This window comes from Micropterus dolomieu, linkage group LG17 (assembly GCF_021292245.1).
Source record: "Micropterus dolomieu isolate WLL.071019.BEF.003 ecotype Adirondacks linkage group LG17, ASM2129224v1, whole genome shotgun sequence".
Lineage (NCBI taxonomy): Eukaryota > Metazoa > Chordata > Actinopteri > Centrarchiformes > Centrarchidae > Micropterus > Micropterus dolomieu.
Window position 1 is genome coordinate 37,723,588 of NC_060166.1, and position 25,012 is coordinate 37,748,599.

The 25,012-nt window shown below is 42.2% G+C and overlaps 3 protein-coding genes across 4 annotated transcripts in view; 2 read left to right on the forward strand and 1 right to left on the reverse strand.

The window, feature by feature from the left end:
• LOC123985948 (protein MB21D2) overlaps positions 1 to 1,023 on the reverse strand; it is a 16,576-nt gene extending 15,553 nt beyond the window's left edge. Inside the window, exon 1 of the mRNA XM_046073957.1 lies at positions 741 to 1,023. Coding sequence (XP_045929913.1) covers positions 741 to 984 — 244 coding nt within the window. The 5' untranslated portion in view covers positions 985 to 1,023. The remainder of the gene's footprint in view (positions 1 to 740) is intronic.
• Positions 1,024 to 2,768: 1,745 nt separating this feature from the next.
• LOC123986185 (presenilins-associated rhomboid-like protein, mitochondrial) lies at positions 2,769 to 16,599 on the forward strand. Of its 2 annotated transcripts, none has more exons than XM_046074316.1 (10): positions 2,769 to 2,966; positions 8,113 to 8,332; positions 8,404 to 8,544; positions 8,795 to 8,843; positions 10,408 to 10,503; positions 12,506 to 12,655; positions 12,779 to 12,849; positions 13,841 to 13,942; positions 14,012 to 14,109; positions 14,995 to 16,599. In XM_046074316.1, the coding sequence occupies exons 1-10, from the start codon at positions 2,890 to 2,892 to the stop codon at positions 15,116 to 15,118; spliced, it is 1,128 nt and encodes a 375-aa protein (XP_045930272.1). In that variant the 5' UTR covers positions 2,769 to 2,889; the 3' UTR covers positions 15,119 to 16,599. The 2 variants fall into 2 exon arrangements, with proteins under 2 accessions (XP_045930272.1, XP_045930273.1); XM_046074317.1 differs by having other exon boundaries at positions 8,116 to 8,332.
• A 2,097-nt stretch (positions 16,600 to 18,696) lies between these two features.
• LOC123986596 (claudin-19-like) lies at positions 18,697 to 23,841 on the forward strand. The gene is made up of 6 exons (XM_046074947.1): positions 18,697 to 19,337; positions 21,947 to 22,196; positions 22,306 to 22,470; positions 22,616 to 22,697; positions 22,778 to 22,891; positions 23,466 to 23,841. The coding sequence occupies exons 1-6, from the start codon at positions 19,161 to 19,163 to the stop codon at positions 23,560 to 23,562; spliced, it is 885 nt and encodes a 294-aa protein (XP_045930903.1). The 5' UTR covers positions 18,697 to 19,160; the 3' UTR covers positions 23,563 to 23,841.
• The last annotated feature ends 1,171 nt before the right edge of the window (positions 23,842 to 25,012 follow it).

Below are 25,012 nucleotides of genomic sequence, written 5' to 3' on the forward strand. Positions count from 1 at the left end.
TGTAGTATTAGGGTAACAGGACTAAAATGTGCATTTTAACTCAAATATTACAAACATTTTCTGAAGAAACAATGTTTAAAGCATAGATGGGATATGGAGTCGCTCATAAATGCAAAAAAATAATTTCTCATGTTTTTTAATTATGATATTACATTGTAGAGTGTAGTTTTAGGGACTGGGGACACGAAACAAATGCTATTTTTCAGTGTTCTAGATCATTTTTATTAATGTTTAAAGAGATTTATCTTGCATTTGCTTAATAACAAAAAGTATTTTAAAGTTAATTTGTATGCTTATTTATACATTTTATGTAATGAAATGGCACCCATTCGGTGGAATGACCCTTTTACAGAAACCTTAAGCCTCTCTGGAATAATCTAGTCCAGGTCTGACAGCTCCAGGCTTCGGATCTGGACCTGAGTTCCCTTTAACTTTCCCTTTACCTGCCGGAGCGAACTTCAGCGTCGACCCCCAAACACAGGAGCTAAACCCCTGAACGCATCACCGTGACGCCCCCAGCAGCACCTGAGCGGGTCACAGGTGAGAACCGCACCGCTGCGGCGTCCCGCTGCGTTTTCACCTTCTGCATCACGCAGGTGTTGTGATTCAGAGCAGGTGGAGCGGGGGGTGGAGCAGGGGGGGGGGGGCATCCTCCTCCCAGCAGCTCCCTTTTAACTGGGGGGGGGGCACCGTTTACCGTCACCGCCCGTGAAATAACAGCCCGGTGTTTGTGTCCTCACCCAGCATGGAGAAGATGAAGTCCTTGGCCGTGTGGATCTCCAGAGCCCGCTGGTCGTCGTACTCCCGCTGGTCGTGCTTGCTGAACTCCTGGATGAGCCGGTTCAGGTCCTCCATGCGGGCCGCCGACCTGAAGTCGAGCTCGGGCCCGCCGCCGCCGTGCGGCAGCCTGCCGGCGGCCATGGTGGGGCTGTTCCCGAGGCTGCCCGCCGAGCCAGCCCGACTGGAGAGAGCAGGGGCCGCCATCTTTCCTCCGCGCTCACACACAGGTTTACTACTGCTGCTCGTCTCCTCCGAGCCGAGCCGAGCCGAGCCGAGCCGAGCGCCGGAAACAACAGCGCTACTTCCGCTGCTCGCCGCCTTCAAAATAAATCTGTTGGTTATATATCACAGTTTCAGAAGCAGAAACACTTTCTTGATCCTGAGGAGAAATTGTTTTGTTACAGTTGCTCACGTTGCTAATCAAAGCATTAAATAAATATAAGTAATAATAAAAAGTTTGCGAATTATAAAAAATATATATACATTTTATAATACATTATAAAATATAATAATATAAATGATAATAATAAATTTACTCTGGTACAATAAAAGCAACTTCAAACTGTGGAATAATGTAATAAATGTAGGATATGATAAAAAAAAATAATTATTGAAATGTAAAAATAATGTAAACTCCTTGAATTTGTTGTAACAAAGAATAAAATTTACATAATAATCTAGCCAACATTTTAAAATAATTAATAATTAAAGTACAATAATAAAAATAAAGACATTTGTCTTATACAATGAAACTGGAATAACAAATAAATTGTTGTGCAGTAATATCTGTGAGTAAAATACTAAACCTCAATATTAAACAATGGAATAAATTAGGACATAATAAGAAAAAGGTAGTTATAGAAACACGTATTATTTTTTGTTGCTTATGTACAGACATGCATCTTAATTTCACCCGTGTCTAATAACTTTATTTAACCATTTCAATGAAAAGAAAACAAAAATGGTATAAATTATAATAAAGTTTATGAGTGCGTCAGAATGACTGGATACCAAGTTAAACAAATGTAAAAAAAATACAATACTACATGATACTAAAAATAATATCAATTTATAATTATTTTATATTATATCTTATATAATTTATGTTTTTTAGGGACAGAAACACAGCACAGAATATGTATAAATGTAGCTAATATGTAATGCTACCCACAAGTAATAATACATTACAAGTAAATATGTCATAAGAAACAACAAAAGGAAATAATTAAGAAAAGGTATTTTATTTACCAGCATCTAAGTGAAACTTATTTAAAAAATGCTTTGACACTGAAATCTTTAGGGACATTATAAGGCCTTGAATCGGAATCAGAAAAGCTTTATTGCCAAGTATCATACACCTAAAAGGATTCTGCAATGACAATTTAGTGCTAGACATAAACACAAACATGTAGCTTTAAAATTATATAAAAATGAAATGAACAGAGAAGAAGATTTTTAGCACTATTTAGATTAAATATTTGATGCAGAAATATACGTGTGGGTGGCCTGAGGGCCTCCACCGGCAGATCTTGAGCATTAAACTCGGACTTTCATTTTTTACATTTACTGCTCCAATTTACGATGGAAATGTCTGTTTTTATATCAGGTAAAACTATATTGCATTGCATGTTTTCTCTTTGTGCAAATAAACCTTTTCTCAAAGCATTTTCATTTGTTAGTTAACATTTCTTGGTGCTATTTTTCAGATCATTTTTAACAAATGCTTTCAAAAAGGGGTGGGGACAAAATCAGCAGTTGGGGACATGTCCCCAGCGTCCCCAGTGTAAATGACACCTATGACTATACCCCTCATTGTTCTTTACATTTAGTTTTTATACGTTTAAAAAAAAAAAAAAAAAAGTTAGAATTTGTCATTTGAAGGTAAAATCGTTGATTTTCTTTGTCAGTATTTTACTTTGAAAGTCGTGGACGGAAGTTATGGTTCGTGTTGTTGACGCGTGCTTTACGCGGTGCATTGTTTTTGTTGTCCCAGGTGTGCAGTGTCCGCCTCTCTCCTGCAGGTGTCGCCGTTATTCCTCCGTTCAGCTCCGGTCGCTCCGGGGAGTTGACCCGGTAGTGAACGACCTGCCGGGGTCACCGGGCTCCACCATGGCGTGGAGGAGCTGCGCCGTCCTGCTCAGACTGACGGGAGAAGATGTTTTACGGAGCTCCGTGAGGGGAGGCAGGTCAGTAACCACAGCGGGAGGGAGGCAACCTGTTCCGGCTGACAGACAGACGGACCTCCGCTGCCCGGAGTTAGCTCTGTTAGCTCTGTTAGCACTCAAGGGCAGTGTAGACTGCTGTTAGCCGGCTAACGTTAGCCGGGCAGCTAACGGCGCTAACTGCTGTTTGTTTGTGTTTGTTTCTGAATGATTCTTTTTGATAAATAGTTTGACTACATAGTTTAATAATCAGTTTCTTATTAAAACATTCATAAATATGTTGCTCTTAGTTCAGTTACAGAGTGTATAATTGATAACGCTGTACATTTTTATCATGCTAACCTCAAGTTTTAGCAAAAGTTTGGAGTGAGATCAGGGCTGCGTCCGGAAAGTCAGAAGAATCTCCTTTCCTCACCACCTTCCCTCACCTCCTTTCCTCGACGGAAAACGTCACGAGGTCAAGGAAAGATGTGAAGGAGAATCCGGCGGGTCTGATGCTGCGTTCAAGACCGGTCGGAACTGCGATATTTTCGAAAGTGAACGAAAACCATGGCTGAGCGTGACAAAGTGTGCACACAGTTGCACCCTCAGCAGTGCTTCAGGTGTTACTTCAAGGGACTGACATAAACAGCCTGTACTGGCCCCTCCAGCTGCATCAGTTGGTGACCCTCTAGTCAGTGTTGCAGGTCACACGTCCTCGTGTTTTGGCATTTTGAACAATAACTTTTATGCAGAGAAGTCTTTACTGTAGCCAGCTACCTAATTGGCCCAACACATTTCTACATCGGTGTACACGCAGAACAGCTTTTACTACATGACCGTATGTATTATTTTAATTTAAATACATGCAAATATACTTGTTGTTGCTTTTTAGTTTATTCCTTGGGCGCTGACGTTGTTTTGTGACGTAATTCAGCTGCTACTCGTGAACTCGGGGTGCATATTTTTTCACCGACGTCCAGGATAGTTTTTGTAGTTGGAGGTCGGAAATTTCCCAGTTCCGAGTTGCCCGGAACGCGGCGTAATAAGAGAACCCGACTGCTCTTTTCTAGGCGACGGCGGATGTTACTGACGTGATGAAACTACAATGTTCTGAAGATGGACTACAGAAAGCGCATCTCTGAAAATATTACTTAATAACCGAGAAAGCAGGCAGGCAGATGAGGTTCCTACCAGTCACTAAATAATGGACAGGCTGTCACATTGAGATGCTCACACTCACCCTCCTTCCCACCCACAGGCCGATTCATGTCCACAGTGTTTCCCACAGAATGACTGCGTAACTGTGCCGAGAGGAGATGCTGAGAGAATATATATATATATATATATACGCTGCGTGGAGCTCTGTCATAAAATACGATTTTACCCATTTTAAATAACAAAATTAGCATTGAAAATGTGTCAGGCTGCCTTTTAACAAGGTATTATATTTTGAAGATATTTTTTTCAATGGGAAAATCGTGTTTGTCCAAAAGTTTGTTGGCTCAAAGTGTAGATGAACATATTTATTTATAATGCGTAGCCAAAAACTACTAGACAGGCAGAGAGGAGCGACTGTGTGATTGGTTTCTGTAACGTTAGGCGCAGGGATCTACCTTTTTCACACAAACGCTCCAAAAAATAGATTCGTGTGACCCGGAAAATGATTTACAAATACGACCGACTGTGATCCCCCCCCCCGCCGGACCCGCAATGATAATCGTCCAAAACATAGTCAGAGTGGCGATCAGGAGTGACGGGATTAACCCGGTTGGCCGGTCGCTCTGTGGCCCCCTGAACAGCCCTGAAAAACTAGAGCAAGAAGCTGAATCAGTCAGACAGAAGACAACAGGGAAAATCTCTGCTTTTTATTGAAACAAATTCACCTTCTCATAAAACCGACGCTCTCGTCAGCGTCGGTTTTTGTGAACAGACCAATCACAGACTGGATGGAGTTGGATTTAAAAAGAAGTTTGATGTGCTGCAAACTTTATAAATGTTGAACTCTGATTATGGACGAGTTAGCAGCCTGATCAAAATCAAGGCTGCAGACTTTTTTCTTGCACAAAGTTAATGAATAAAAAACAGCTGTAATTTGAATTAATATTACACTAGTGGTAAGTTATATTCTGTTATATGAAATTATATTTAATATAGTAACATTATGAATATATTAATATCAAGCTTACAGTTTACTATTAAATTAACAATATACTTTCAATTTAATGTTCTAATGTTGTACTAATCCTGTCATTTAGAGCAGTTCCTGTGCTGCAGCGCCTACACGACTTATTTATTCATCACTCAGTTTATTCTCTTCATCTTTGTTCCGTCCTGCCCTGTTTGAATTTTGTTGTATTGATCAAGTGGTGGATGAAAGTTATCACACATATCACTGCAGGCGAGCTCACATTATCTAGTTTAAACCAACTAAAACACAAAATCACACTGTGGTTCACATGATTTGCTGTAATGTTGCGTACAGAAACATAAACGTCATAGTTTATGTAAGACAGCTGCTTTTCGCAGGAAATCTGACCTTCACATAGAAACCTGTTGGCTCGTACAGGCTGTTACAGGCAACTGAGAAAGTTGGTGAATGCCTCAATTTGTAGGTGGCGTTACAACCTGATGACATACAGGCAATAAATATGTTATAAATATATTTAAATTCCTTTTAAAACCTCAAAAATGTCCCTTTTAAAGGTGTGTGGCTGATTTAATCGGTTACAGCTCAAAGTGGCGCAGCAGTCTTAAAATATGTTGACAAAGTCTTGAAAAGGTCTTAAAAAGGTTTTGAATTTTACATCATGGTTCCTGTATATACTGATCAGATTACAAAAAAGCCTAAAGAAAGAAGGAAACTGAGTCTTATTAAAGTATCATAATGTGCGTCTGTGTTGCAGGATTTTGCTAAATGTGGTCGATGGATTTTATCGTTTGAGTTTGAGAACGTGCGACGCTTTAAATGTTGCCGCCGAAAGGAACTGTGGGACGGCGTTCTCTCCTTTCCTTTGGTAGAGGATGGTCCGGTGTACCCTGTGCTAAAGGAGATATGAAAGGAAGCATCGAGGCTCCTTTTCTTCAGCGTTTAGAGACTTCGAACGGCTCTTGTCACGGCTGCCGCTGAGATACTTCCTGGTCGCTTCACGCAGTCAGAACGTTCGGACGCAGCCTACATCTGTTAGAGGAGGAGCCATTCAGGCATTTGCAGCAGCTTTAAGATGGATGATCCGTCCAGAGCCTAAATATAGAAAAACCTTTCCTTAGTTTCAGTTTAAGTCACAAAGCACATTTACTCAAGTACTGTACTGAAGTACTAATGAGATGGAAAGTCTACTTGAGTGTTTTCTTTTCATGGCACTTTCTACATCTCAAAGGGGAATATTGCTGCTTTTTACTTCACTACATTTATCGGACAGCTTCAGCTACTAGTTACTGTCCAAATTAAGCTTTTTACAAACAAAACAAATGAAGAGTGGGAAAAAAAATGAATGTTTTGTTCTAAATTAAATTAACAGTTCATACAAGTAGCCTACAGCTAGTAGGCCTACGTTAGTAAGGCCAAACGACGGACACTGTTTTAGTAATCTTTAATTTCATGGCTGCAGCTTCACAAACGTGAAGATTTGCTGCTTTATTTGGTTATTTTAATGTAGTTTTGACAAAACATTGGCGTTGTGAAAGTGTCGCTTCGGGCTCTGGATGACTGTGACAACATTTCTCACTATTTTCAGAATCTTTAATTGATTAATGGAGAATAATCAGGTGATTAATACATAATGAAAATAATCATTAATTGCAGTCTGATACAACGTTGTTCAACTACATTAATGCACGAGGAATAATAATCTAATAATAGTCACGGGGACATTTTTCTTTTCGCTTTGATAGGCTACTTCTACATTTTCCTGCTTATAGCCTCCTTACATACTTTTCCTTAACTTTTTCAATGCAGTACTTTTACTGAGGTATTAGTACTTTTACTTTAAGAAGGATCTGAATAGGTCTACTTTGTTCACCACTGGCTAAGCCGAAGCTTCTGGTTGCGAAGACGCCGGGAGTTTAGCACGGACTTGGCTGTACTCGCAAACTTCAGTTGCTTTCTCTATATTTGATCACAGACAAGTTTTTTCCTCCAGGAATTCTAAAATCCAAATGCTAAAAAAACAAAAAAACACGCTTGCTCTTCCAGCTTCCACTCCGTGTGCGAGCGTGCATGTTGCCTAGTAACGAACGCGCTTGCGGCGGGATGACGGGATTTACCCGGAAACAACAAATCATGATTTCTGTATTTAGTTTAGAGAAACGCCTTGTGGGCGTTCTCTCTTATTACCTCTCAGCGTGGGAAATACAAGGTGTGGCGTGTGAACTGGTTGAAATGCGCGTGTCTCGCGGTGAATGCGTGAGGCTCGAGAGCCCTGATGCTAACGCTGCTGTTTGGTGGAAAAACATCATGTTTTTACACTGTAAACTCTTAAAATGTCGCTCGGGGAGAAATTCACCAGACTCCCTTCAGAAATCACGTGTTTTAATTTTAGTGGTTAAGTTGGAGGAAACTCGGTACACTTCGTGAGGGCTGGACGATAAAACAATAACAATAATTATCACGATATATTTTTTTCAATGACAATGTAACAAATGTTTAATGAATATTCAATAAATGTTTGATTTTATTCACTTGAATCATACAGGAGTTAGCACATTTTTTTATTAAGATGTTTATTTTGTTGAGGAAAAACAGACTGAAAAAAGCTTTTACTTAATTTTCCTCCTGCATATTTGTTGGCACAGATTTTATCATGGTTGTTTTGAATGTTCTGCCTCAGATCTGTGAAGCGATCGTCTGTTCGGCCTCAAGTGTTCTGACCATAAAGACGAGTTTAAACCGCAATTAACCATCAGGTTTCTTCAACTTTCACTCGGGAGCAAAAATCAGCCTTTAAACTTGAAAGAAATAAAGATTTGATCCTTATCGTGATAATTATCGATACTGGAAGATATGAAGCTTTGAATCGTGAGAACATTTTATCGTCCTGCCCTACACGTAGTGAAACGTCTACAACAGATTATTGATTCTTCAGCGTTAAATATCATCCATCTTGCTGTGTTGAAACATTCCAGTTTGGACTCTCTGTATTATTTTAAACGGCGTCACAGATGTGAAATGAGATCTTTGTTTTATGTCCAGCAGGTGGCCTCACAGCTTCCAGCAGAGATGTGGCTTCCGGAAAGCCGCCAGGAAACCAGAATCCAAGAAGGTAGAGGAGGAGCTGGGAGCCCCTCCCACAGAGGCCTCCGAGGCCGTGGTCCCCCGACGGACCTCTGTCCCCCCCTGCGACCAGCAGGCTCCTCGCAGCTCCCCCCGTGCCTTCGGCCGGCTCGTCAGGCCGCTCGTCTTCACCGTGGGGGTAGGTCTACCTGTCTGCGTAGGTGATGACACCGTCAGCGATGTCACGGACAGGTGTTAACGCCATGTCAGTTTACAGGCTGCTCCTTCGGCTCGGCGGCCATCTGGCAGTACGAGTCCCTCAAGTCCCGGGTCCAGAGTTACTTCGACGAGGTCCGAGCCGATTGGCTGGAGAAGCTGCGACCTCAGAAGCGAGGAGACGTCCGCAAAGAGGTGAGCTGTGACGTCGCACTCCTCTGACCTGCGGTTTTTAGATCGCAACCAGGTGAGCGCTCGAACTCACGAGCTTCACACAACATGCTGGAGACTCAGGTAAACTCCCGCTGCACCTTTGTCCCTTTAACTTGATCAGGTCACATCGTCACGTTCCAGGAGCGACGGCTGATTTGTCTTCGTGTGACCACGTGTCTGAGGTGATAATGACCTTCGCAGTGTGAGCCCTGATTGGCTGCTTGTGTTTCAGGTGAACCAGTGGTGGCACAGCTTGAGCGAGGGGCAGAAGACGGTAACAGGTGAGACCACACGCACACACCTGTACCTGCAGAGCCGCAGGTTTGATGTCCCATCAGCCCCTCTGTCCGAGGCTGCAGCCACGCCGCTACGTTTTCCTGTTAAAACGCAGACCTTCTGCTTCCTTTCGCCTGCCGTCCGCATTAAAACGGAGAAGTTTGAAAACTCTGTTGACCCTCTGTTTGTTTTTTAAACTCCGGGGCAGCGTGTTAATGTGGACCGGTGAAAACAGAGGACCTGATTCAGGCTCATCAGTCATGGCGTATCCTTCCCTGATTCGTCAGGTTGCTATCACATGACCCCTCTCCAGAAGAAAACAGATGTCCGCCTGAGGCGTGCACTACGAAGGGAGTTTAACCTACTCAGATTTAACTCGGGCTTATCGGGGAAGGTCGGGAGCTGCTGCGCGGTCGCAGAAAAGGGGCGTGTTCGACTCCGGATTTTCCTGATGAGTGTGTCAGGATATGAGGAGATAAAGAAACGTTAGCGGCCGACAGAGCGAGGGAGGCTTGAGTTGAGCTCTGAGTAAATCTGATCTGCACAGTGTTCTTGTTGTGATTCTGTTTAGTATTTTATGTTTTGTGTAATATGATTAAGCGGTAAAGGTACAACTGCATATTAAAGAGGTGGTATTCTGCTTTTTGCCTTTTCCCTTCTCCTTTATTGACTTATAAACCTTTTTTGTGCATGTAACAGGTTTGCAAAGTGAAACTCTCGCTCCAGTCCATGTTGCCAAGCCGGTCGGCAACACGTACGGCTGAACCCGAGCTGTTTACCGGCTTCTCGCTGACCCGCCCTTCTCTGCTACTGATTGGCTAGTAGTCCTTAACTAGGAACTGAGCATGTGCAGCTCCCAACAAAGATCATTTAGAGACAAGGGCTGTTTCTCAGTACCGAGTTCTCCAAGTTCGGACTTCTGTACTTTAAAGCTCGGACTCGGCAAGAGTACAAGTGGAACAGCAGCGGACTTGATGACGGCCGGACCCGTTAGCGGGCCGGACCTCGCATCTTCAAAAACATCGTAGCAATTTTTTAGATCAGCTCTGTCTTGAGAAATCAGCCACATATTTGGAGTTTAAACAACTTTATTCCCCAATAAAAAACTCTTAAAACTACTATATGTGACACAAGAACAGCAGGATTATAAGTTACAGTTGTGACATTTCCGCTTTTTGGCGGCGAAATGCACGCCAGCTGGCTCCGCCTCTTTCTTTCTCTCTCTCCCTGGATGAGTTTCTGCTGACTTTCTCCATCCACCGTGGATTTGGTGTATTGTTACACCCGTAGAAAACATTAAGGATAATTTCATTTTAATCAGGAAGTTACTCTCTTCGTAGTGCAGGTCGCTGGACCGCCAGCAGTGACGTAGCGATGTGGATGTAGCCTCAGTGTCCAAAATACATTTCATAACTTTAAAGCACAACATATTCACCCAAATTAAAGCCCAGCATGAAACACCAAGAACAGCTACCCCTCCCTGTGCAGCCAGACAGCCCGTTTACATCCAGAACACTTATTAAACACTATTATAATATCCCTGAATGTCTCTGTGTTTTATTTTCCCAGGGATCATTGCTGCTAACGTTGTGGTGTTCTGCTGTTGGAGGGTACCATCTCTGCAGCGCTCCATGATCAAATACTTCACCTCCAACCCCGCCTCCAGTGAGTCTGTCCGCTCACGCTGCCAGAGTTCAGATATGTCAGCAGAAACTCTCTGCTACACGCTTGATGGGGCAATTGATAGTTTTCACGTGACGTCACATTCCAGGGAAAACGGGCAAAAAAAGACGTTATTTTCCGCTGCCTGTCAACCAGGAAGCAAGCTGTTGCTTTGAGTTTGTTACTTTTATGGTTGTGAAACCATTGAAGACCCTGGTATCTGGACGCCTCGACGTCTAACAATATGTTGTTGAAGCTTTTTAAAATATTCAAAAAGATGTTTTGAAAACACTGATCAGTCATCACAAAAAAACTTAACTGTGATTCATCCACCAGCAGCGCCCACACAACCCACCCCTGATGGAAACAAGACTACAGAACAGTGTTACAATGACTTCAGTAAAACGGAACCAGGGGAACGTGTTAAGTGCAATTTATACTTCTGCGTTGAATCGCCGTCACCTACGCCGTAGCCTGACGTGCACCTCCTGCTCTCAGGAGGAGGCCAGAAGGAGCACATAGTGGCAGACCGGCATCTTTCACACAACATGGAGGAGAAACTAGCTTAAATGAGTGTAATATTATAACATATAAAAAGTTTAATTTTAATCCAGTAGTACACTGCTAGTATGTTATTATATGAACTATTTAATTTTACTAGGCTATTGTCATTTTATGTAATAGTAGACTAAACAGCCCACCTCTGGCAGAAAATGAATTCCAGCTGGACAAAACAGCAGTTTCATGTTTTCAGTCATTAAATCCTTGTGCAAGAAAAATGCCCTACTTAATTAGTTAATGCTACTGTCTCATCATATTGTAGGTTGTAGTTACACTCACATTGTGCTCATAAATCATTTTTCCGGTTCGCACGTATCGATTTTTAGGGCCATATGCGAGCAAACTGGTCACATGTCGTGCGAATGAAAACTATGAATTCATGTGAGAGAAACTTACTCTTCACAGAGTTTAAGATCACGTTTACTCCTGCAGCACCGCGTACACTGAGTGAAGACACTGAAACGGCGTCTGCAGCACAGCAGCGACGCACGGAGCTCCAGACTTAACGTACAGACAGTCGTGGCCGCAGATGTGACCCTGTTGACCCGGTTTCTGCAGGTCAACCGGAATTTGTTTGGTAGATGACCGAGGTTCTTTATCCACGAACAATCCTTCGTTTTGCGATCTTTCATCAGTTCTTCTCTTCGGTCCACGTCGGACAGACTTGAGACTTGGACCAAAGACACAAAACCCAAAGACTGAGTCAAACTTTGTCCGTTTTAACTGGCTGTAAGTGTGGTTTCTATATTGCCAGCACCTGTGAGCTGCTTACAGGTGAGTTTAATTACAAATTGAAGGACACATGTTTGAAATACAATTATTTCTGTAGATTTAAAGAAGATGCCAATGATTCTGTCCAGTCCGTTTTTGGAGTTCTGTGAGGAACAACTTATACAAACATGAGAATACCAAAGCTGTCGGCCATGACTGTATGTGTTCAAATAACTGTAGTGATGCACATTTGATTTGAACGATAGCCATTACTTCCGTGGGCGCTCGAGCTTCTGCCCGACCCGTGAGCAGCGCGAATGCTGACCGCTTGATTTTGATGTGTGCTTTAACGTTTGTTTTATGTGTGCGTGCACTTTTTAAGCGGAAGGCAGCAAGTATTTGAGCCTCGCCGGCACGTGCTCTGCCTGGTGAATTGTCTCTGTTGCCTTCTGGACGTCGTCATGCGCTACCAAGACGAACCGCCGCTCCAAATCAGACTTTTAAACTCCCTGTAGGGCCTTTTATGGTGTTTCAAATGTGCACATACTGGCTGCTGTATGTTGTGAATGTTGGTTGTATTTTTTTCGTTATGTAGGTCACATGTTGCTCTTAACTAATTGACCTTATCGGGGTTAATGAAGTTGAAAGGATTGAATTAATCCACTGTTAATTAATGAAGCAGCAACACGGACGCAGTGAAGTCCAACGTCTGTAACGGTGTGTCCTCCCTCAGAGACCCTCTGCTCCCCGATGCTTCTTTCCACCTTCAGCCACTTCTCCTTCTTCCACATGGCCGCCAACATGTACGTCCTCTGGAGCTTCTCCACCAGCGCCGTCTCCATGCTGGGCAGAGAGCAGTTCGTGGCCGTCTACCTGTCTGCAGGTGAGAGCGGTCCGCAGGCTGTGGCCCTGAACACGACGTCTGTGACCGTGACGACGCAGTTAGTGGAAAGTACAGCGATGTGGTGTTGTTGTTGTTGACTCCGCCTTCTTTGTGTTTGTTCAGGTGTCATTTCTTCGTTTACCAGTTATGTGTGTAAGATGGCAACGGGGAGGTTCGGTCCATCTCTGGGCGCCGTAAGTACCAACATTAGTTTTTTATTTTACTGGAAATAAAAATCTAAATTCACCTCAGAGAAATGAGCAGACTGAGGATCTTTCTTTTTAAATTCTGGATTGTTTTACCTCCTCTGTCTTTTTAAAAATGATCGAAAGAGAAGCAGAAATCGCTCTTCAGCTGATCTACTCACAACTTTATTTAACCGGGAAGTCCCCTGAGATTCAACTCTCTTTCCAGTTAGTATTAAATCACATCCCAAATAAAGGAAGAGACTAAATCCAGCTGCTTTTCTCTGTTTTAACACGGCTTAACTTCATTTTACAAGACTAGAACATTAAGATGGAGGAAGTTTTGCAAATAATTCCAAGTCCAGGGAGAAAAGTTAGAGAAAGCTTTTCTTTCCCAGCTCAGTGAAAACCTTTGGAACCAGGTGAGAGAGGAGCGGAGATGAAAAGCATGACTTTGTACACAAAAAAATACAACTGAAAGTGTCTACGTAGTGACGGCCAGGAACCAGAGGTAGTTATAAAAGGTGGAGGGTACTAGAGGCAGCGTGTAAAGTAGGGTAAAACAAATTAACTAATAGATATCACCTTGAAACTTTTCTAATTGATAATTTACATTAAGACAATATTTTTTTGGATCACAGGTTTTCTGAAATAATATGGAAATGCAAATGAGGCAGTATCTAATTAAATATGCGCTGAACCCTGGATTCATTTAGTTTTTACTGAGGGGATTTTGGAGATCTCTCTTTATCACTCCATAAATCAGAAAATAATGTAAAAAAAAATCAGGAAGTCATCACGGTGTCAGAAATCGACACAAGCCAATCAGATCAAAATCTCTAAATTGACCAGAGCATCATAAAAAAAAGTTGTTGTCTGCCTTAAGGTGCTGAAAGCAGAGGCGGTTGGGTGTTTTATAGCACAAGCAGCGGCCGTGATGTTGATCCTCGCTGCTTCTCAGTAACTCGTGACTTTCATGTGGGTCTCTGTGTGTTTTCAGTCTGGAGCCATCATGACCATCCTGGCGGCCGTTTGCACCAAAATGCCAGAAGCCAAACTGGCCATCATCTTCCTCCCCATGTTCTCCTTCAGCGCCGCCAACGTAAGACACGCTTCACCTGCTGCACCTGTCTGGCTGTTTCATCATGTACTCACCCCCCTCTCTTTGCAGGCTCTAAAGGCCATCGTCGCGATGGATACAGCCGGCGTGGTGTTGGGATGGAAGTTTTTTGACCACGCTGCTCATTTAGGAGGAGCCCTGTTTGGAATGTAAGTCGCTGTTTTCGACCAATCGCAGCAGCCGCTCTGCACCCTTTTCTAAATTATAGACAGTACAACAGAAGTGGGCGCAGTCACCCTGACGTGAAGTTATGTAACTTTTGGGGGCGTAAACATTAAAGATTCCACGTTATATCACATATAGCGCTTGTTGGCGTTCATCTGTTTTTCTTTTATATTTTGTAAGATTTCAGCGCTAAGGTTTAAAGCAGACCTATTATTATTCTGCCTTTCCAGTCCTATATTGTAGCTCTGTGACGCCTGTATGGCAAGTTTGCATGATTCAAAGTTACACTGGTTCTTCATGTAGGCCTTCATTTCAGCCTCTGTCTGAAACAAGCTGTAGATGCTCCTGTCTCTTTAAGGCCCCCCCTCTCAAAGCCCACTGTCTTCTGATTGGCCAAGACCTGAAGCATGTTGACAGGCTGTTGTTGTCGCTGGGCAGAACAGGCAGACTGAGCCGTTGCTGTGCCGTTGCTATGGGAGCAAATGACCATATATGGAACAGCGTCTCCGTCTGGCTCCGTGTGTCGATGAACGGAGCCGTTGGTAGAAAAAGCAGTTTAAAACGTTCAGAACAGGAGGAAATCTGAGGTTTATGCTCACAGGGATTTCTTTTAAATACTTTAACCTCATTATTTCAAGCTTTGGCCACGTTTAACATGAACATCCAACATTAACATTACAGATAAGTCATAAAATGTGGAAAATCTTAATAGGTCTCCTTTTAAAAAAGGTTTCTATTCAACGGCACCTTTAAATCTGTGTTTGTACCTTTTTAAAAGCTTTTAATATGACTTTAAATGATAAACTACACTTTTATTTTGGCGAGACTGTCAGTCTGAAATAATTTCCCATCTGTCCCGTCTCATCCAGGTGGTACATCCTGTTTGGTCACGAGTTGATCTGGAAGAACCGAGAACCTTTTGTTAAGCTGTGGCACGACCTGAGAACAGGAGGACGACCGGGCGGAGGAGGTGACGGAGGCGGCGCCGTGTAGAACGCTGAAGCGCCGGGGCTGATGGGGGAGAAACACATGTACAGATGTATAAAATGTACAGATGAACAGAAAGAAGCTGCACCGTTCGGCTTCCCCGGGACACCTTGACAGGAAGTAGGTGGGCGTAACGGTGACCTCAGCTGGTGAAGTCACCTGGATTTAAAATAATGATCATATTTATAAAAAATAATCGACATAAATGATTGATGTTTTGTTTGTTTGTGTTCACATGTTAGAGGCGAAGCAGAAATCCAAACTAGGACTGAAAATAATTATTTTACTGTTTTTGATTGTGGTTAATTCATTATTTAGCCAATAAAAACGTCCAAAAAGCCAGAGATTCAGTTTCTAAAGGTGTGAAACAGCTCACTGGTTAAACGTATACAAGTCTTTTGCTGTTGATTCATTTATTAATTTAAGGCTTTAATGAAAGCCCCTGGTTTAAAACCACCAGCAACTGGAAGAAAAGAAGTAGCAGTAAAGTTAGACAAACTAAAATCCACTTCTAAACAATTAGCATCTGCTGAACTGAGATGCTGCACCGCTCCTCTGCTGTCTGTGGCGGTCGTGATGGAGTCGCCCCCTGCAGGCTGCTGGAGAGGACGCAGGTTGAAGTTACCTCCGTGCTGTCTTGGCACCACAAAAAGTGCTTCTTGTTACCAGCGACAGGCTCAGACTGTTATACCAGGTGACTCCCAGCGACCCCCTTTGTAAATAACAAGAAACTTGAAAGGAAGAAGCTGGTGGAAACGAGGGAGGGGAGTTTGTTGTGTATGTAGAGGAGCTGCTAGCGAGACTTCTAACGTTAGTCCAACACGACAAACTGCTCTCTCCAGCTCTGACTCTGACTTTCATCGGCGTCGTGTTGGCAACATAAAAGTGACTTATCCAACCACAACGCCGACACGTTTAATCTCCATCAGATGGAGGTAAAGGGCTGCAGGTCTGAAAGAAGCTCTATATATTCTTTCTGCAACATAAAAATACAGGTTTACGAACATTTTTAAGTTGTAAGAAAGTTTGTCTTACACTAGTGAGGGATTTTTACTTGCATTTGCACGGGGTAGTTAACTGTGACCCGCAAACATGAAGTCAGTTTGATAAAGAGACAGTTTAAAGTCCACAAACTGTCAAAACACAGACAAACACAGCAGAGGCTAGTCTGCATGTTGATCTGCACACAAGCAGCACAAAGAATTAAAAAGACAATGTCAAATAAAGCACATTAATAAATTTAGAAGAGAATATAGATAAAAATATATACTGCACATATATGTATACATATTTAGATACTAGAATCCAGGCACTTTTATTTATTTGACCCAAAATTGCAAATCACTCAAAATCACAACAGAAGGGTTCGTAGGAAAATATGTAACTGTATGAACGGTAAAAGTACTCATGATAAATATGAGCTTTTAAAGTTACTAAATGTTGTTTTAACTGTTAATCTGATATAAACTTTAAATACTTACAATGAAGTTTGCCTGCTGTTTTTTGTAAATTGTACATCAATGAAATATTGTACTATAGTGTACTGCAGTTACTCATCAGAACAATAAGCTTGCTGCTGGAAATTATTTCAGAAATTAGCACGCTACCTGAAAGCTACACGAATATATTGGTAAAGTCAAACATTTCATATATATAAACGATATATACCGTTTATATTGCAGTAATTGATCATTTTAGCTGCTGTTATGTTTTCTATGTAAAATTTTTCATTCAGAAGCAGATTTAATAACTGTCAGATAAACATAGTGTAGCTATTAACTAGTAACTGGGTACATTTACTCTGTACTTAAGTAGAATTTGGAGAGTATTTTAGTCACTTTCAACTTCTACTCTGCCACATCTCAGAGGAAAACATACTGTACTTTTTACTTCACTACATTTGTCTGACAGCTTTAGTTATTACTGTTCAAATGATAATATAAAATATTAACCAGTGTTGGCCAACCTTTCCACTTTGTGCATTAGGCTGATTAACTGTGTCTAGCTGGGGCCCTTAGTTGCATTTCAACCTTTGAGTTTTTATCAGTTCTACCAAAGAGATGCTTCCCCTTTAAACTGCTCTAATTTCAATAACTGTTCAAATTATCTAAAGTTTCACTAAAAATCATCAAAGATTAGAGAAGTCTGTAAACTGAGGGCAGCTTCTACGTTCATCTCCCATTAATCATCCCCCAAATTCATCTGCTACATGAATACTTGTAGTTGTTGTATTTTTACTGCTGATACTTTAAGTACATGAAGCTGAAGTGAATTGCTTTGAGAAACTGGTCATCCCAACAAACATCCCAGCCTGGACCCTCACCAGTTTCAGAACCCACAGATCCACAGAGGATCTCAGCAGTCTGGGCTGAGTGCTGCACCATGTTTACCTCCTAAGTCGGAGCAGGGAATGTCGGAAATCCTCGCTTGGCTAGCCGTTGTTTAGCCAGGTTAGCCTTTGTTTTACCAACACTGGTTGGTGTACGACAATTTCTATGAGACTCGAATACACAGAAATGCTAATAAACAGGATGAACTGCGGCTTTCACTAACTTGATACTCGGAGCAGCCATCTTGGGTCACAAAGTCAGTGGTAGTTCTCTTTTAAAATTTCCGACTTTGAACTCAGAAATTCCGACTTCTCGTGTCAAATGGAAAGCACCAGAAGTTTGCAACTTGTCACATATGGATGCATGGTCAAGACCCATCGGTGTCAGTTTGTAACGCTAAATATTTAACAGAAAAGACTTGAGGAAGGGGGTGGATGGAAGGCCAGAACCCCGACTTTGAACCAGGAGACCAGGGTTCGTGTCCCGTGTGAAACAACAACATTAAATATTTTTATTAAAGTGACTTACGTTAACTTACATGTTAACTGACGTACGTAGTTATTTTAATCCAAACAAGGATCTGTTCCGAACCTTAACCAAGTAGTTTTGTTGCCTAAACCTAACCAAACTGCAACTTTTCACGACTTTAACAACGTGCCGTTTTCAACGTTTCGAAACGCTAGCGTTTTATTTTGAAAGTCTAACCGGACGTTGCATATTTGTTGTTGCTAAGGGTTGCTAACTTGACCGCGGAGATTTAAACAACTAAAACGCCAAAGGGCCTTGACCAAGCGTCAATATGTGATGAGTCGGGAGTGAGCGCGTGTTGTCATATCTGGAGGAAATTGATAATCTTGCAGAGTGGTGCTCAGAGAACAACCTACTGCTCAACGTCAGCAAAACTAAGGAGCTGATCGTTGATTACAGGAAGAAGGAGATAAAGAAACACACTCCTGTCTACATCAGTGGAGCAGGTTCCAGGTTCCTGGGAATCGGCTTCACAGAGAACCTGACATGGACAAGTCGGACTTGCCACTAGCAAGATTGCCCAGCAACATTGCTCAAAAAGTTGCCCTGTGTATTATCAGCCTTAAGGACAGTACCCACCCAGCCACAGCCTGTTCACCCTGCTGCATTCTGGGAAGAGATATAGAAGTTTCCGCACCACCAGACTGCAGTGGAATATAGTTTATTTCTGTTTACTATCTTTGTAATTGTATACTGTCTGCTACGTAGCAGGAGGGAGTAACAAACCCAATTTCACTTTACAACCTGCTTTATTGTGACAAATAAATCTACCTTTTACCTTCTGTTAACACTTCTTTAGGCTAACTTTACCTACTTTGAATGCAGTATTAATGAATGTACTTCAGTAACAGTATGTTTCTTTGTTTTTCTAGTTTTTTGTCTGTGGCATTAATATTGTTATGTTCTATAGACTCAGCCATACTGTGTTTTTGAGGCCAGAACTGATTAATATTGGGGTTAATAATATTGGCCAACCGTACATTTTGAGCAGTGAAAAGACGCAGACTGAGCAGGACGCCTGGATTAATATTAGTGAAGCTCAGTTAGAATGTGAGTTCATCACAGAAAGAACTGCCGACATGAAGACCTTTAAACTTTTTATTTTTTCCTCCAGATTGATGAAATAAAGTATTATAGATGTTAGTCGACTTGAAGGATCCTGCAAACAGAGTTGTAGGTGAAACTCTCGCATGTCGATAATCCTGTGTGTTCAGAGGCGGTTCAGCCTCTGCCAGAGTTCATCGACCCTGAAGACCAGCAGACCTTCAGAGGATCAGATCCACATCACAGGAGCAAACCTGAGGAACAGCTGCAGAGAAGAACGTCCAGCAGTCACCTTAAAAAACTTCAAATTCGAAGCCCCGAAGGTAAGAACCTGATTAACGGGACAGTCGAGGACTTCAGAGTTGGTTGTCTGTTTGGTTTTTCAGTCTCAGTTGTTTCTAAAAAAAAGTTATAGAAGCTGTGGAGTTGGTCAGTAAACGTAGGATATTTATTTGTTGAAGGAAACAGTGTGGGCAGAGTTGACCAAAAGATGGAATTAAATTGAAACCTGGAGCTCAACTGATCAAACGGTCACAGTTCAACAGGTGACCAGGCCGGGGTAGAGGAAGAGATCATTCTCCAGATTCTATTGGTCCTTGGCAACCTGTAAATATATTTACCATAAACCTGGTTCAGTAGTTCCAGGAGTCAGAGTTGTGAAGTTTCACTATCTAGTGGCAAAGCAGGAAAGTTTTGACACAGTGAAATAAGAAGGTTGGAGGTGTTGTGTATTTTTCTTATTGTCCAACCAAATAGAGAAAAGAAACTTCTGCTCCCAATACAGAACCTGCATGTCCCTCCCCTTCCTGTGGAACATCATCGACCTTATTTTGGAAAAAATGTGGACAATAGTTAACAACAGACAACTAATGTTTAGATCCTGTTTGAATTGTGGCATGAATTACACACATGATGCTTGTCAGTTTAAAAAATAATTCAAGTCAAGAAAGTCACAGTTTGTATAAGGAAGTATAACACTGTAAAAATATTTAATTACAAAGACCACGAACCCAGAAGTTGCGTATGTGACTGACATTACTCGTTACTTTAGTTAACTGAAGCAAATGTCACTGAAGTTAACGTCACTGAAGCTAACTTAACTGAAGCTAACATCACTGAATCATCATTTTATGCTCATGTTGCCAATTTTTGCACATACTTGTCAGCATTGTATTATAGCATTATTGTATCTTTTTATATTTTTTGTATACTTTTACTTTTGTATAATTTTTTCTTATCTCTTTACTTTTTATATATTTATATTACTATTTATGTTTTATGTGTACTGTAAGCACCAATTCATACCAAGGCAAATTCCTCGTACGTGTAAATGTACCTGGCAATAAACCCGATTCTGATTCTGAAGTTAACGTCACTGAAGCTAATGTCACTGAAGCTAACGTTACTGAAACTAAAGTTAATGTTAACGTCACTAAAGCTAACATCACATAAGCTAATGTCACTGAAGCTAATGTGCTCCTAAGCTGACATTACCGAAGCTTGTCACTAAAGCTAACATCACTGAAGTTAATGTCACTGAAGTTACGTCACTGAAGCTAAAGTCACTAAAGCTATAGTTACTGAAGCTAACGTTACTTTAGTTAACTGAAGTTAACGTCACTGAAGCTAACGTCACTAAAGCTAATGTTACCAAATCTAACATTACTGAAGCTAATATTACTTTGTTAACTGAAGCTAACGTTATTTTAGTTAACTGAAGCTAATGTCACTGAAGCTAACGTTACTGAAACTAAAGTCACTAAAGTTAACGTTAACGTCACTGAAGCTGACATTACTGAAGCTTCTCACTAATGCTAACATCACTGAAGCTAACATCACTGACGTTAATGTCACTGAAGCTAAAGTCACTAAAGCTAAAGTTGCTGAAGCTAACGTTACTTTAGTGAACTGAAACTAACGTTACTTTAACTTACGCTAACATCACTGAAGCTAATATTACTGAAGCTAACGTCACTGAAGCTAATGTCACTGAAGTTAACATTACTAAAAACTAACATTAGAGAGCCTCCATGTGATGATAAAAGGAACAGGATTTGTTGGATTAAACGCGTCACTGAAGCTAACATTACTGAAACTAAAATTATTGAAGCTACCCTTCAGTTAATTAAAGCTAACGTCTCTGAAGCTAATGTTAATGAAACTAACATTACTGAAGCTAACGTTAAGTTAGTTAACTGAAGCTAATATTACTAAAGCGAACGTCACTGAAACTAATATTACTGATGCTAACGTCGCTGAAACTAATGTCACTGAAGTTCACATCAATAAAACTAACATCAGAGAGCCTCCATGTGATGTGATAAAAGGAACAGGATTTGTTGGATTAAACACATCAGTTGAGCTACATGTGTGCACGGAAGATGGCTAAGTTACCTAGCTAGTAGCAGGAAAGCAATGAACGTTAGCTTAGCATTACAACCCTAACATGTTGGTGATGTGAATTGTGCAAGACGAGAGATGTAGTTGATGGAGCAGTTTCACACAAAAGTAAATGTTACTTTACAGTTTCACAAAAAACTGTGACTTTCTTGACTTAAAATATCTTAAACTGACAAACATCATGTGTAATTCAGAACACAGGAGAGGCTAGTCTGCACAGGAGAAAATTATCTCTCGCTGTTGACTAACGGACATATTTTTCCCGAAATAAGGCCTCATGGCGCGGAAAATACTCATTAGAGCACTATATGTGGACTCATCCGCCGCTAAAAATAGTCCCCAATAAACGCACTATTTATACCTGTTTCATAAAAACCTTTTTGACAATGAAGCCTGTTTTTTACGTTGCTGCTAACAAGACAATCGTGTTACTGTGTGTCCGCTGGAGGTTGGCTTTGTTTTTAGGGGGGTCTCTGCACTCCCGTTAAAAATCACTCTCAGAGCTGGTTTCGACATCCTGGTGTGTTTCCAGGTGTTCCAGGTGTGCGTGGGGACATTGAGCAGCATGGCGGTTTGCCTGCAGGTTGTGGGTCTGCTTCTGGGCGTGGTGTCCTGGTGTCTGCAGTCCAGCTGTACCTCCTCTCAGGCGTGGAAGGTGAGCAGTCAAGCGGCGGCGATCAGCACCAGTCAGTGGCTGTTTGAAGGTCTGTGGATGAGCTGTGCTACCAACTCGATGGGGTCCCTCCAGTGCAGCAAGTTCAAGACGGTGCTGGGACTACCAGGTGAGGACTCACCGCTCCGTCATAAACAACCCCACAGGAAATAACGTCTCTAACCAGACTCTTTGTTAAACATTGTGTTTTTTATGTTCTGACGCGTGCTGGTCTCCAGCTTACCTGCATGCCTGCAGGGCTCTGATGATCCTGTCCCTGCTGGTTGGCCTGGCCTCCATCATCGCTTCTGTGCTGGGACTCAAGTGCACCAAGATCGGCAGAACCTCAGAGTACGTCAAAGACCAGATCGCCCTGACTGGAGGAATCCTGTTCATCCTGTCTGGTATGTGAGCTGAGGTGGTTTTACAGTAGAAATGATCAGAACTGGCCAAAAGACATTCTAACGTAACATCCAAATGTTGTAGCAGCTGCAGTGGAGCGAGTGTCCCTGTATGTCTTCTTTGTGAATATATTGGGTGTCTTTTCAGGTGTCTTCACGCTGATCGCAGTCTCCTGGTACACTGCCAGAGTAATCCAGGAGTTCAACAACCTGCAGTATGGAGGAGTCAGGTCAGTCTTACACTTAAGACCTCCTCTACAGTGTGGTGTTTGAACTCCTGCTGCTAACACTGTGATTGATGCTGCTGCAGGTTCGAGCTGGGTAAAGGTCTGTATCTGGGCTGGGCGGCCTCCTGTCTGGCCATACTGGGAGGATCTATGCTCTGCTGCTCCTACAGGAAGAATATTCCCACCAACCCTGCACGGTAAACCCACAGCACCTCACAGCTATGCCTCCTACTACGCGTAGTACTGCCGTTTGTCCACAGGAGGGCGTCGTCAGCAACAGACAATCCTTCCTTATACCACTGACACAGAGAGGGCTGGATTCTGGTCTATGATTCGGATGGGCTGTGGTCAGCATCCTGTTCAGTAAAGACCAGACGTGGTCCCAGACAGAACTGTGGAAATCCTGAACCTGAACCCAACATTCATGAGTCACTTTTAACAAACAAAGAGATCCCAATCCGAAAGGGACCCCGGGACCATCAGTTGTGTCCTGAAATGGAATTTAGACCCAGTCCTTCAAAGACATCTTCTCTCTAGTTGATTGCTTTTCGTCACATTCTCCAGTTAAACTTTTATCAGATCAATAATTTACTAATAGAACTATCATCTCAGACTTAATATCAGCACGTAATTGATTTTAACAGACTGGGATTTGGGCCACAAAAACATGCAAGCTTTAGTCTATCCGCTCGACCACAGATGGATTGGAGACTGGATTGTGTGTTTTTTCTTTTGGGGAATAAACCAGAAAGCTCTTGTTCTCTCCTGCAGGCAGTTTTCTTACAACTTCTCCACAACGAGCCGAGGACCGAACATCTACAGAGCAGCTCCGGCGCCCGACGGCAGCAGCTCCAAAGCTTATGTCTAAACCTCCCCAGCACTGCTGCTTCCTGTCTGATCTACTGCTGCAGGACGGACACTGACAGCCGAGCACAGCAGCATCACAAGCTAATTCTTATAACTTTTTTTCTTGACGCAAAATTAAATGTGTGTTTTTTAACTAAAGGAATTTTATTGCGAAGATTTATTTAATTTATGCCAAAGTCTTTGTGAACTTTCCAAACCTTCCTGCCTGCTTTAACTGAGGATTATCTGTTTGTGAACTGTTTTATTTTAACATGTTGTAAATAAATGTTTCCCAAATCTGTAGGCGCTTTCACATGGCCTTATTTTTCGGGAGTATTGCTCCAATATGGCGGCTTGCTGCTCTGTATGAAAGGTATGGAGCCGGAAAGGGGGGTCAGATCTGATCCGCCTCTGAGCCGGGAACATTGGTGGTAACAGATATGGATACGGTGTCTGTATGAAAATCCACAGCCGGCGTGCCGGTGTTGCTATCGCTGGTTCCGCAAAGCTGTATTGCTCTGTGAAAGCACAAGTTTGAGGGATTTTGACGCAAACAGTATGGATGAGCGAATGTGGCATGTTAGCGGATATTAGCGTTTTCCTCTCCGGCTTCAGAAGCCATCAGACCACAGACCAGCCCTCTCCTCCGTAAAGATTTCTGAGAGGTATCCAAGGAAGGTTAAAGTCGAGGGCAACTGGACTGGCTGAAGATATTTGATGACGCTTTCAGGTCTGACTGACAGGCAGGGAATTGCAGCCATTTAACCTCTGAGGGGTCGTTATGTGATGGATACCTCGTGGTTCATTCGTGCTGCTGGCTGTTCTAACGAGTCTTTGTGATCGTTGGAGTCACCTGAAGTCTGAACGACCGTCGTCAGTCAAAACTGGAAAAGCCCTTCGGATGAGAGTCTGAACGTCTTTAAGTATCTTCAGTCCAGTTGCCCTTTATTTGAACCTTACTTGAATGATGCGGATAACTGAGAACCTTCACAGACATGTCTGAGGTTTTTGGCCATCTTCAGTCAGTCTTAGAGAACTATACTTATGTACGAGCATTGCTAATAATTAGGAAAAGAAGACGGGATGTCCCAGATGTCTCTTCGTTCTGTCCAGTTAAATATGGTGTGCCTCGGGGGTCGGTCTTAGGACCCATTTTGTTTTCCTTGTATCTGCTTCCCCTTGGACACATTATCCATAAACATGGCATTTCTTTTCATATTTATGCTGATGACACACAAATATACTTGCCCGTCAGATCCGCAGACCCTGGAATGCTGAGTTCACTTAACAACTGCCTTTGTGAAGTTAAAAAATGGATGTCAAATAATTTCCTCCAGCTGAACTCAGACAAAACAGAAATCCTGGTCATCGGGTCCCAGCAGATGGCAAATCAAATACTGCCATCTGCTGGTTCCCTAGTAAATCACATTAAGCCTGTGGCAAAGAACCTTGGTGTTTGGTTTGATAGTAAT